General features: G+C 39.3%; 1 protein-coding gene across 3 annotated transcripts in view; it reads right to left on the bottom strand.

The window, feature by feature from the left end:
- The window catches only part of Atp10d (ATPase phospholipid transporting 10D (putative)), a 90,034-nt gene that overhangs the window by 45,453 nt on the left and 31,291 nt on the right, over window positions 1-13,290 (bottom strand). For all 3 annotated transcript variants that reach the window (XM_028861409.2, XM_037209083.1, XM_037209084.1), the window contains exons 4-9: window positions 8,926-9,130; window positions 6,725-6,810; window positions 3,855-3,961; window positions 3,462-3,593; window positions 2,771-2,898; window positions 2,408-2,660 (exon numbers count right to left, since the gene is read on the bottom strand). In XM_028861409.2, coding sequence (XP_028717242.1) covers window positions 2,408-2,660; window positions 2,771-2,898; window positions 3,462-3,593; window positions 3,855-3,961; window positions 6,725-6,810; window positions 8,926-9,130 — 911 coding nt within the window. The remainder of the gene's footprint in view (window positions 1-2,407; window positions 2,661-2,770; window positions 2,899-3,461; window positions 3,594-3,854; window positions 3,962-6,724; window positions 6,811-8,925; window positions 9,131-13,290) is intronic.

Raw genomic sequence — 13,290 nt, 5'->3', positions numbered from 1 at the left:
CTCTCCAGAGGGCCCACATAAGGCCAAACACAGCATATTCAAAGTGCTTCCTTCCACACATCATCTGTACATGTTCCTTCAAACCATTCACAACAAACTGATTTCTCAACCATCCCTGGCATCCCATCTTTCACCTACTTGTAAACAGCCAAGCTTCCTCCAACCACATCATCCACATACAACTGATACCCAAACCTCTGCTCTGAACTAATTCTCCATACATTGCATACATTCCAGGAATGTCTGAGGTCCTGCCTTTAATACGCCAAGTTACATTGGTGCAAAATTCATCTCCAGAACTACGTGGCTGCCTGAATGTCAAACCAAATTTGGAACAAGTACCCCCCCTCCCCCGTGTGTGTGTTATATGATATGCACATATTCATATAAGTGTATGTTGGAATATGCATGCATGCATATGTGTATTCATTAGTGGAAGCCAGAAGAAGCCACTTTAATTTTTGAGATAGTGTATCTCACTGAACCTGGAGCTGATTGGTTTGGATCAATTGGCCAATGAGCTCCAAGGGTGCAGGGAAGCCCAACTTTGTCCCCCCCAGCAGTGAAGTTACAGGTGCATACGTCACTTTTTTTTTTTTTTTTTTTTTTAAATGCGGCAGATTTGAAATCAGGTCTTCATGCACACATTGCAGACATTTTAACAACTGGGCCATCACCTAGACCCAAAAATATCAACATTAATGTTACAATTAATATGATAATTTTATAATTACACATCTGTCTCCGCCACTGGACCATGAGCTACTTAAAAGGCAGAGCTGCTTCTTATTTTCAAAACAACAATTAAAAATAACAATAACAGCAGCTAATATGTCAGGACTTTATTTTGCCATGCTCTGTGCATCTTTGCACAAAGTATCTCAATGAAGTGAATACTATAATGGCCTTTTTCTCTCCCCGAGGCTTAGAGAAATCGTATCTTGCTGAAGCACACATACTTTGAAGGTGGTAGAAATGGGGTTCAGGCTTAAGAATCATTTTTTTTTTTATTCAAACTTTTTATTTTTGGACAAGTGTTTTTTTGATGCCTCCATAGATCAACAAATTTACAAACTGTGCATCATAAAGCCACTTGCCAGACAATCCCAAATTAAGGGACAATTGACCAAATCCCAGAACAGTGCCTGTCAAAACTGGTAAATTCATCCAAAAGACAGAATGTCTCTAGAAACTGTCAAGTGTACAGAAGCCTAAATGATGGCTGTTATTGGTATTCCAGGTGTCATCCTGGGACCACACGAGACGAAAGTGAAAATGAAGGATGCTTTCAGAACATGAGTTTCAGGTAATGATGATGTATTGATACCAGTTCATCACTTACCAAAGGCATGCCATGACTCATGTTAACAGGGGAAATGCTGGGATGACACACTGAACCCTATATAACATCTTTGTGACTGTTCTCCAATTAACTATCCCAATGTGAAAAGTTTATTTTTGAAATGACATTTTTCAGTAGTCTCCCTCTTGAAGAAGGAGTGGCCTTTTTTTTTTTTTACTTTCCTTTTTTTTTTTTCAGATGTGGCTTTTTAATTTTGATATGCATGCTAATCATGTGAGAATTGTGGTAAAATGAGATTTTAATCGCAGCTCCATAATTCCTAATACAGCCCAGGTGCTGCTGGTACCACTGATCATGCCAGGACATGGGCCACACTGCCAAGTTGGCAGGTTTGGAAACACATAACTGTATTGTCAAATGTGTTTAAATCATTTGTATGTGTGAGGGGGCTATTTCTACACAGCAGTATTCTTTATAGAATTATCTCCTAGGCAATTCTTTTGTTAGAAAAATCCTTAAACGTTGGCCATAGAAACCTAGGTACTGTTAATAGCTTTCATTTCAGCGAAAATATCATGTCTCAAACTGTAGTGTAGGGAGAATCGACCCTTTTCCCAAATCCATTTATTCCCCTCACCTCTGTGTGTGTGTGTGTGTGTGTGTACACATCTGCATTGAGGAAGATAGAGTGTTAACCAAAACACAGCTGAGCATCCATATTACTGCACCACTTCGTGTCACTTGAGCATCCAGTGTTTGCCAAAGTGTAGTATGTCACTCATCATCTAACTTCTATAGCGGTGACCCTTTAATACAGCTCCTCATGTTGTGGTGACCCCCAACCATAAAATTATTTTCGTTGCTCCTTCATAACTGTAATTTTGCTACTGCTACCCTCTGTGCAAGAATCATTCAACTTTCAAAGGGGTCATGACCCGCAGGTCGAGAACCATTGTTCCAAAGGAACAAGAATGCAGCATAGAGTTCAGTGGGGTGAGTTAATTACCCGGTACTTAGACCTGGCACTTTCTTGAAAGAATTATTAGGGACTTAAGTAGTTGGGAACAAAGCAACAGGTAGTTTTTGTAGAAATCACACACTCACCGTTTTCTTCATGGCAGTAGTCAAATCCTGCCACACTACACCTTCGAAAAACCATCTTATTCTCAGTGAGGGTTCCTGTCTTATCAGAAAAGAGGTACTGGATCTGCCCAAGATCCTCAGTGATGTTCAGAGCTCGGCACTGAATGGTAGAATCCATTTTCTCATTGTAGAAATCTATATCACTTTGAATAAAATAGATCTGTCCAAGCTTCACGATTTCAATGGACACATAGAGAGAAATGGGAATCAAGACCTAATAAAGTACAAACAATTTAAAAAGGTTAAAGTCAGTGAAAAAAGGTGAAGACAGCTAGATAATGCGCAAAGATAGAGAAGTTCTCTGTTGACTCCAGCAGAAATTACCTGCAACAAGATGATCATGGTCCAGAACACATAGAATCCTGTCAACACAGGTGATATCACCCGTCCATCCGGCTCAGGGATGTTAAAGAAGACCATGTTTTCATACCTGCTCAGCCATATTCCATGACCTTTAAAAAGTACACAGACACAAAAGGATGTTACACAAACAGTATGTAAATAGAGATCTACACCCCTCATGAAAAACAGACGAGAGTATATGCTTTGAATACTAATTGTTTGTTCTTTAAAAATAAGCTCAAACTCAAAGGGCTACACAGTCTCTTATCCTTGACTCTCCCTCTTAATCTCTTCCCGGGTCCCTTCAGTATGGTGGCTAAGTGTAAGTGGATACACTTAACATCAGTGTTTGTCAAGCTAAAGGCTAAGAAAAGAAAACAAGTGAGGAAAATTAACAAATAAAAATCTTCCCAGCTGGGCAGTGGTGGCGCACGCCTTTAATCCCAGCACTCGGGAGGCAGAGCCAGGCGGATCTCTGTGAGTTTGAGGCCAGCCTGGGCTACCAAGTGAGTCCCAGGAAAGGCGCAAAGCTACACAGAGAAACCCTGTCTCGAAAAAACCAAAAAAAAAAAAAAAAAAAAAAAAAAATCTTCCCCAAACCAGAGATATTATTTAAAAAAAATGTATCGGATGATACAGACAAGATAATAACAGATAACTGAACTCAACCCACCAAGTGCACCAGTTAAACACATCACGACCAGGAGCAGGACACACCAGAGGACATCTGTATTTGCTCTTCTCTCCAGTTTGCTGCGCTTATACCGTGGTCCGCTGTTGTTCAGCATCGCTTTGGTTTCATGACCTGCACGGAAAGCATAGTAGGTCTGAGGATGCATAAAACAAGAGCAGGGAGCAAACATCGCGGTTAAAAAATCCCCCGGCTGACAAGTTAATCCAAGGTGGCACGTAACACCTTGTCAGTTTAATTGGCGGTTTAGTTAGGAAAACCAGGATCCATAGTTAAGTTCATTAGGGCACAGTTCCCCTTCCGTGGGTTCCATGCTGAGGAAAGGAAACATGTTAACACAGAGGAAGCACAAAGGAAGGTAGGAAAAGAACAAACCTGCATAAACCACAATGCCTACGACAGCCTCTGTGTTCCTAATGGTGCATCCTCTGAGCAATAAATTCTCTTTGCTGAGGCCCACCCGCTCCTTGTTGGAATGTTCCCTGTAAGAGAGGCAGTATATAGATTAATGTTTAAATAGCAAAGGGAGGGAGGTAAGAGAACAGTCTTTATGCTGGAAGGTTCTATACCCCGTGTGGGAAGTTTGACGGCTCAGAGGAAAGGCTTCAAGTCTCTGGCCCATTTGCTTTTGGTGTCGTGGTTAACCCGCGGTGGGTAAGAGAAAGCTGTGGCACACTGCAAATTCCCATTACGTCTCGAATGTTGTTAGCTGTCACATTCCATTACTGCAAGAACCCAAAATTACTCTAAAGGGCCTGCTTTCCCAGGGCGCACTGCATTTGAGGACTTCATTGCTGGTGACGGAGACAGTCTCGATTTAGAACAGTAGTAGTTCTGATTTGGCTGAAATTAAGAATCCTGCTGGACACTGACAATTGGTGGCTGCTGAAGCCATTAGATGAAGGGCTGACGGAGAACTGTATAATCAAAGGTGAAGGCTGACAGCACCAATCTGGTAAGGGGACAGGGGACATCACAGGCCTCCGAGTTACGGGAAAGGAAGTGAGAGCCCCAGATTCTTCATCAGAGAATTGCAACCCGAAGTCTGTGGCTCTGAGGCCTTGTGACTCCTCTGGAATCATAAACAGTATTTTGTATGGATGAATGTGTACATCGTAGAGACAGAATCTGATTCGCTCAACAGATTCTGAAAGTGTCTAGGGACAGTTGACAGATAAAAGGGCCAGAGAAACAGGTAAATTTGACTAGAAGGAGACAGTTGGCCAAACCCAAATATGGTAACTGCTTCCAACAAAGACAGCCTCAACACAGGAAGGAGGCAATCCACTCAGCCGGAAGTGGGGTACATGACCTCATTTCTTCAGATAGGAAAACTAGAAATTGATTAACTAAATGTCATGTGTAGGACGTACTTTGGTCCTGTTTTGAATAAGACAATTGTCAGAAAACATTTTTTTTCTCATCAGCTGGAAAAATTTGAACAAATTCCCAGTACTAAATGAGATGAAAGAATGGTTTTGATTCTCCTCAAATGTGATCATAGGCTTTGTATTTTTTATTAATGTTCTTTTCTGCTCCAAGTATATGGTGACGTACTCTCGGTGAAGTGATGTGTCACAGGGCTGGGAAAGGAGGCAGGAAAGATGGCCTCATATTAGCGCCACTGTGAAATGGCCAAGGCTGAGTGGAACCTGGGTGCTCATCACACTTTTATTTCCACTTTCACACATTTGGAGATGTGGGTAATAACCAGTTTCAAAGTTATTGAAGTAATTACTTGACTAAACTGTGACAGCCATAAGAGTACAGGGCAAAAATCAGTGCAAAATTTACAAAATCAAGCAAAAATTACCTTTCACACACTGTGAAAACGTCATCTTAATTTTATCATTAGATTTGGATGGTTGTCTAAGCAATGGTCATTAGTTTATAAGCTGCTGTTGTTTCTTCCAAGTAAAATTTGTCAATAAACCTACTGCCCCGTCTCTCTGGAACTACAAAGAAAATAAGTAAAAACCCTACAAAAGTTTCATTTTGTACACAGAGAGGAAACCAGTTGGCCATTTTATGTCCAGTTTTACAGACTTTGTTCTATTTGGGAATCTGTGCAGAGATGTCAATTTAAGAGGCATCCGTGAACCTAACCTAACTCAACTCCTTGGGTTGAGTAGGAGCTCACTCTTTAACTCAAGCTCACATCAAACCTAGACTGGCTTCGAACCTGTGACAATCCTCCTGTCACAGCCTCCAAAATGATGGGTTTACAGCTCTTTGGTTTTATAGATGAGGAAGGTAAATCTAAGCATTCACATTGACAAATGGCATCAACAAGTTCTCACTGAGAACATTTGCTGCAGAATCCTTACAGAAAGAGTTTTAAAACATAAAAACATCATCTCTAAAGTTCTTTAGCTAAAATCAGTTTTTCCTCCCTAGACTCCATATTTTCTTCATTCCTTCATTTTTTCGTTTTTCGTTTTTCCTTGAATGTCTTGGTATGCTTTAGATGTCCAGGAAATGGGATCAAGACAATTTTCATCTTTAAAAATAGGAGATTAGGTGGGAAATTTTCTCTAAGAATTATGTCTGACATTTTTCTTATAAAAACAAAGTTAATGAGTATTAATTGGCTCAGAGTAATAAAAAATCTAAGTGCTGGAAGCCAAGTTTGAGATTGGAAAAGACCCCAAATTACAGGTGTCTTTGCAAAGAGTTAAGGACGGCACTGTAAGTGTTGAGTATGAATACTGCTATGGCTTCCCACACTCTTAAGGCAAGCTTCCAAATCAGCAACTCTTGCCAACCAGAATTGCACATCTGCTACTCTAATTCCCGAAAAGGGAACAGACCATCCTAGGATATCATTTATGTCTGCAGAACTATTTCCTTCCAAACTTTAACATCTCCTGGGTTTAATATGGAGCTCATGAAGGTGGGCATGGTGATACATGTCTGTCATCTCAAAAAGCTGAGATAGAAGAATAACAAATTCAAGGCAAGCCTGGCCTGCATAGTAAATTAAGGCCAGTATAAGCTATGCAGTCCCCAAAGATATTCTTACACCATTGGAAGAGGTGATAGGAATATTTTTAGAGGGTTTTATTGTTTAGATTATTTCACTATACACAGAGAAGAGCATTTATTGAATTACTTAGGTATACCACATTATCGATGGCCAAACTTGCAGTTTCTAATGATCTACACTGGATATGAATACACACAACCATTTTTGAACTAAGTATAACTTCTTTCATGCCCACAAAGGTAAGTTACACATCACTCACAGAAAGCCTCGGAATCTGCTGAGGTCATTGTTGGGACTTTCACATTCTATCCTACTGGAAAACTTCTCAGGATCAACTTCAGAATCCTAAAAATATTTTGCCAACATCAAAAAAAGAGAAAGAATTCATGATTAAATCTTGTTATTTAAACATTGTATCATGTTGGTCAATTCTTAATACATATAGTAACTAGGCATATTTTTTTTTTTGGCCTCCAAGTGTGTGCTATAAATCTCCTAGGATGAAGAAAATACAGTTATAATTATGGGATCCATAACAGGAATCAGAATGACCTTAGAATGTTCATATGGCATCCATAGAAACAAGAGAGCTTTTTCAGATTAATCACGTGATGCAAGTTACGTGTGGAAGTGCACACAGGGCTCTGCATCAGAGCTCCCACTCCTGGAGCAAACAGTGTCAATAAGGTGTGGAAAATATTTTGTTGGTGGTGCCTATAACCGGATGGTTTGCTAGATTCAGAGCACGTGGAAATACCTGGGAGTACATAAGCCTTGGATCTCAGCCAAAGTTCATGAACAAAACTCCCAAGTAAGCAGGACATAAATATCTCACAAAATTCCCTAGTGGAGCAAGCAGACACTGTTATGAAACCAGTAGCGATGCTGGCAAGATGATGCTAAAAAATGAAGATGTGGCTTCATTAAGAATGAGTCACCAGCTCGGGCCTGGTGGCTCACGCCTGTAATTCCAGCACTTGGGAGGCTAAGGCAGGAGGCTTGCCATGGGTTTGTTATGAGTTTAAGGCCAGCTGGGGCTATTAGGTAGTAAAGTTCAGGTTGGCATGAGCTACAGAATATCTTCTCAGAGAGAGAGAGAGAGAGAGAGAGAGAGAGAGAGAGAGAGAGAGATTGGCTATTGCTGTTTGAGTATATTTTTATGTCACTGTAGCAAATATGCAAAACATGAACTACATGATAATATGATTCAATTTGTTAATAATACCTACTGAATGTCTTTGATGTACTAGAATCTACATGATGCATGTTAACTATATGATGCATGTTAACTATATTGACTCATTTCTTTTTCACAGTCCAAAGGTGCTGGTGCATTACAATCCGGCCTAAGGACAGCTGAGGAGACACAGAGGTTCCAGGAAGTTGCCCAAGTTCTCAAAAGAAGCTGCGAATTACAAAGGAAGTAGCTGTGCTCATGTGGAACTGAACCAAAGCGTGCCTGTTAGCCAACCGGCAGCAGCCTAACACACACTGAGTGCTGTAATAGACTCCTAAGCTGTGCAAGATGTTGTCAGAATCCTAGGAGCAGGGATGCTTATAAAATGACACAGACGGAGAGCTCAGAGGCAGCTGAACCACAGAGGGATCTGCTTGAAGATCCATAGATGGGAAGAGGGGTCCAATATGAGAAGAAAATGTAAGGTCCTTGGAGGCAAAACACAGTTTTATTTATGCATGTACGATGAAGAAATTCCAACTTCTTAGTACTTCAGGTTTAAAAAAAAGACACTTAAAATTTCAAAGCCTTTACCTCAGGTGCTTCCAGACATGGAGAAAGGAAAGTGATATTTAACTATGAACGTGTTTTCACATGAGTCAAATGATGATGCTAAGAAAGAGACATCATGTCCACGTCAATATGAGGAAGCTCAGCCATAAAATGTATTTGAATAACTTCACAAGACCATTACTTTATGAATAAAAGGCACAAATCAGCGGCAGAGCAAAGATTTATTTATTCCAACCTGTATCAATCTAACTTCCCTTATTTTAGAAGATGCACAGCCTAGAAGTCAGTGGCATGAGAAACCACAAAAGTTTTTTTATTTTTTTTATTTTTTAAGCTTTGGAATATAGGTAATCAGACATTTTAGGAACAATGGTGAACACAGAAAATGTAAAACCCTAAGAGTAAGAAAATGAAATTAGCAGGTGATTATTTCTATGCAAATGAACTCAGCTGGGTTCCCCTAATGCAGCACCACACAGTCTGATTGCAGACCAAGGAGTGTGAACTTCAAAGTCATTTTTATCCCATTATCTATAAAACATAATATGCATCCCCTGATATCTGAAAATGGATTAAGCCTTCTGTGATTCTATTTTGCTCGTGGTAAAAATTAAATTAAAAATCTCTTTATCTATCCTGTGAAAATGAGCCCAGCCCTTTCCTGAGGAAGAAGGAATGCCCACAACCCCAGCAGAGAAGACATTCTTTACCTGTTCTGCATAGCCACGCACCACCTGTCTCTGCTTTAAATTGCTCTCTCCGTCAAGGCCGGAAGTCTCAATGTGACAGATCCCATCAGGGTCTGTGGAGAAGAGCAAGACCATGTCTGCAGGGATGATCTCGTTACAAGAGAGGCGAATGAAGTCCCCCACAGTGACATGTTTCCAGCAACAGTCAATGTACTTCTTTTCTTTCCTAAAATCGAACCAGGGTATAAAAAAAAAAAAAAAAAAAAAAAGACAAGAAAGGTAGTAAGAGGAAACACAATTATTTCTTAAAATCTTAGTATGGAATTTACAACTTTTTGTGTAATGCTAACGGAGACACTACAGAATTGGTAAAGTCAAAATTTCACTGAAGCTTCATTTGGGAAATGTAGTTATTAAGTCACTAAAAGGTTCTTTCTTCCCACCGTGGGATTTTAAACACTTCTGCTGTTGGAATACAAGTCTAGAACAGACCTACAATTAACATTACATGACTAGGTTCATATGTAGAACAGTTCTTGCACGTGATCAGGAATCAAGGACCCGGAGCGGCGACAAGACATGTTGTCTGGTCTTAGAGAGCCCTGTGACACACACCTATGCTGGATAATTACGGAAAACCTAATGAAATGCAACACCCCCCCCCCCAACATTAAATAATTGTTCTACCACATTACCACCTCTAATTGTCACTCAACAGAAACAAAAGCAGCCTTCCATATCCACGGACTCTGCATCTGAGCATTCCAGCAACTGCAATTCGAAAATGTTCGAAAAGAAAAACATGTACTAAACATGCACAGACTTTCCGTCCTGCTGTCCTTTCCTAAAGAAATGCATTTAACACCTATCGATGCCGCTTTTGCCTTGCATCAGTATTCTGAATACTCTAAAGATTAATTAAAGTGCACAGGCGAAGATGCATAAGATAAAAAAAAAAGCTGATGCTGCAACATATCATATGAGGGACTTGGGCATCTCTGCCAGTCTCCTGTGATCCCCAACCCTCTTTCCAAACACTGACAGAGGAGTTTACTCCTGAGTCTGCAGCATCTGACCCCTTCAAGAAAGAAGAGTAAAGTTTATCCCTTCTAAAATATCATTTCCCATTCTATATTTTTTTCAATTTTTTTTATTTTTTAGTTAATGTTTGTATGCATGCACTCTAGGCATTGTGGCATATACATTGTGGTACACGCTAACTTTCAAGAGGCCAAGGTATCAAAAATAAGTAAGTAAATAATTGCAAAGTTATTTATTTTCTATTATACTTATGGAGATAGAATTTGTATTCACTCCCTAGAATCCTGGGAGTTACTTATAATCTAAGTTTTATAACATATTAAAAGTCTTTATATCACCGAGTTAAATGGAAAGCTGCCCTAGATTACTTGAATCGCCTCTGCCATACAAACTACATCAGCTAGGTAAAGAAATGCTTAGTTTGAAGGGATAAACAAATGTAAATAAGTAAATAGCTTTACAAGTGCCTAATGCACAATATCAAATCTAATTAGGAGAAATCTTTGATTATCTTAATGGCTAATCAATAATTTATTTTGTTTTTTTTTCCCCCAAAATTCTCCCTAGTGTCTACATGTACTACTGAATTTTTCCATGGAGAGAAATAACAGAAAATTTTAAAAAATAGGTAGAGGTTATACTTTGAAAGCTCAGTCCTGTCTGCCACACATACCTGGGAAAGGGATTTCTAGGTATTCTAGAAATTTTGTTTTACAGAAAATGGAGTCACTAAAGTTCACACACACACACACAAAAGGTGTGTCTCTACTTCTGTATTCTCATTCCTGTAACAGAGTCGTGGACTATTGAGTTGCAGCCTAGTTAGCGGTTAGAACAGACAAGACACCGGTGGAAAGTTACTGAACTAATTCAAAGGATGGATGAGAAGGCTTGGATAATAAGGTGGTAGCAGGAGAAATGAATAAAAGATTAAATGAAGACATAATTAGATAGCAGAGAGAGCCATTTCCTGACTTGTTCCATGTAAGCAACTTCAAGGATGACAGAATGGTTCCTAATTTGCATGATGAGGTGATAGACAATGCCTTTCGCTGTGTTCCAGTTTTTGGAAGCAACTATTCCACATGAGGTGAGACAGAAAACTCATCGTAAGAAGTTTTTATGTGACACGAATTAGGAAGCTGAGGTGTACAGCTGGTGTAAGATTCTTATCCAGATGTTGTGAGTAAAGACATGGATGTGGAAGTCTGTGGTCCATAAAGGGCAAGGGGCAACAGGCAAGGAAGGAGACAAGCATCCTTGGGTGAAAAGTCTTTAAGAAGATAGGAAAGTGGAAGGGCATCCAAAAGGAAGTGATGTCATAAGAACCAAAGGAGAAGAAACTTTCAAAGAGAGAGTGTCATTAGTCCAACTCTACAAAGGGACCCTGTTTAATAAGAACCAGCACACCTATGACATTAGCTCATCCGGAGATCTGATGACCTCCAAGAAGGGTGACCACATGAACTCTGTTGAGAGGGAAAATGAAGGAGGAACTGTTGGTGATATCTACAGGTCAGAATATATACTTGACCACTGAGGGCATGCATTCTATCCACAACTTGTTTAAACCCTCCTATTGTGTGGGTAAATGGTGCTCTCAAAGCCCAGGGATTGAAGGTGCCCTCCAGTTCATGGTACTATTGGGAAGTAGTTTAACATTTAAGAGCTGGGTCCTTGTGGGAAGAAGGTATGTCATTTAGAGTGTGCACTTGAAGGGACTGGCCCCCCACCTCTCACTTCCTGGCTGTCATAAGGTGAGCAGTTTTCTCTGTCACATGAACCTGACATGACAAGCTGCATCACCATGTGCCCAAAAGCAATGAGAGCAGACCATGGACAGAAACTTCCCAAACTGTAAGTCAGAAGAACCCTCCATCATTTTAAGATTATTCTATCAGGCATTTTATTATAATAACACAAGCCCAACCAGTCTCTAAATCTTTCCATGTTCATCACATAGAAGACACTCAAATTTGTTTAGTGACTGGATCTTATGACAACTCTAGTGATGTGAAAACTTTATGAATAACTTTTATCTTAAAGACAATCTAAAGAAAGTCATGTCTTCTGTATTGGTTCATTCTAACTTAATTTGGCTAAGATAGGGCTTAAGTGTTTAATTTCTATGGGAGTGTTTGTTATTTTTCTATGATATTTACCCATAGAAATGAACTACTTTGTGATAGGCCAGATATTATAAAACAAATTTTCAGCCTGGAAATGTTAACACTCTTCTTCCAAAAGTTTGCTCCATTTAATAGCCTCATGTTTTCATCCTAAATATTCTGAAAAATATTTTGTCTTCCATTATCTTTTTAATATTCCATGGGCATTTAAATCAACATATGTAAATCAACATGGTATGGCTTTATAGCCTATTTTTATTTCTTTTTATCTTTATTGTTCCAAAGACAATTTGGGGGAGAAAACATAATAAACATTATTTCTTCTATAGCTCTGAGCAAAAATAAATTGCCTAGAATATAGATAAAAAGATATCAAGTTACCCAGGTTTCTTATGAACTGCAATCATGAAGTGATAAAATGGATATAAATGATTAGAATAATGCATTTCATCACTAAATGTATATGCAAATCATCTAAAAGGACCCCAGAGAAAAAGTTCTACCAGGTCTCCCATTGGGCAGTTAACATCTAGGAAACAGAAAAACGCTATTACAAAGTCTCCCATGCTAATTAAATGACTTGCCTGTGTGCCAAGGAACCCTCTTGCTAACTGCCATTAATCTGTCACCATAATGCTAGTGGCTAAGCTTTACTTAGCTGTTAGAATACACTCATCACTGTGTTTGCTGTTTTATCGTTATATTCATGATGAAATAAATTGGACCTTTAGGTAGCTTATGTAATCTGCCCAAGGCCACAGAGCTACTGAGTGGGGGGAAATCAAAATGATAACATTTTAGGAAAATACAGAAACCAAAGACACATTATTGACTGTAAATTAGTGGTAGAAGTCAACAAGCATTCACACTTAAAATAATCTACACACAAAATGCACGCACACACATATATATTACATACACATGCACACATATAGTGTCCTTCCCCTTTTGCTAAATTTAGTGTCACAAACTCTGGATTTTGTCACTATGATCATCTTCCAGCTGGTGTCCAAAGGTCAGTGTGGTCTAGCATGCCACCTCTCTGTCTCTGGCATTTCCTAAGTCCTCCAGGGTTACTGAATGACTCATGTTCTGTGGCTTTCAACTGCAAATCAGAGACTTTTACTCTAAAAACTAGTACTTGGTGGCATGTATCAAGGTTTTTTGTTTGTTTGTTTCCTTCATAAATAGCATAAAAATTAGAAGCATTTTTTCA

Source organism: Peromyscus leucopus, chromosome 10 (genome assembly GCF_004664715.2).
Source record: "Peromyscus leucopus breed LL Stock chromosome 10, UCI_PerLeu_2.1, whole genome shotgun sequence".
NCBI lineage: Eukaryota > Metazoa > Chordata > Mammalia > Rodentia > Cricetidae > Peromyscus > Peromyscus leucopus.
Note: the sequence above shows the minus strand (reverse complement) of the source record. Positions and strands in the feature narration are given on the sequence as shown.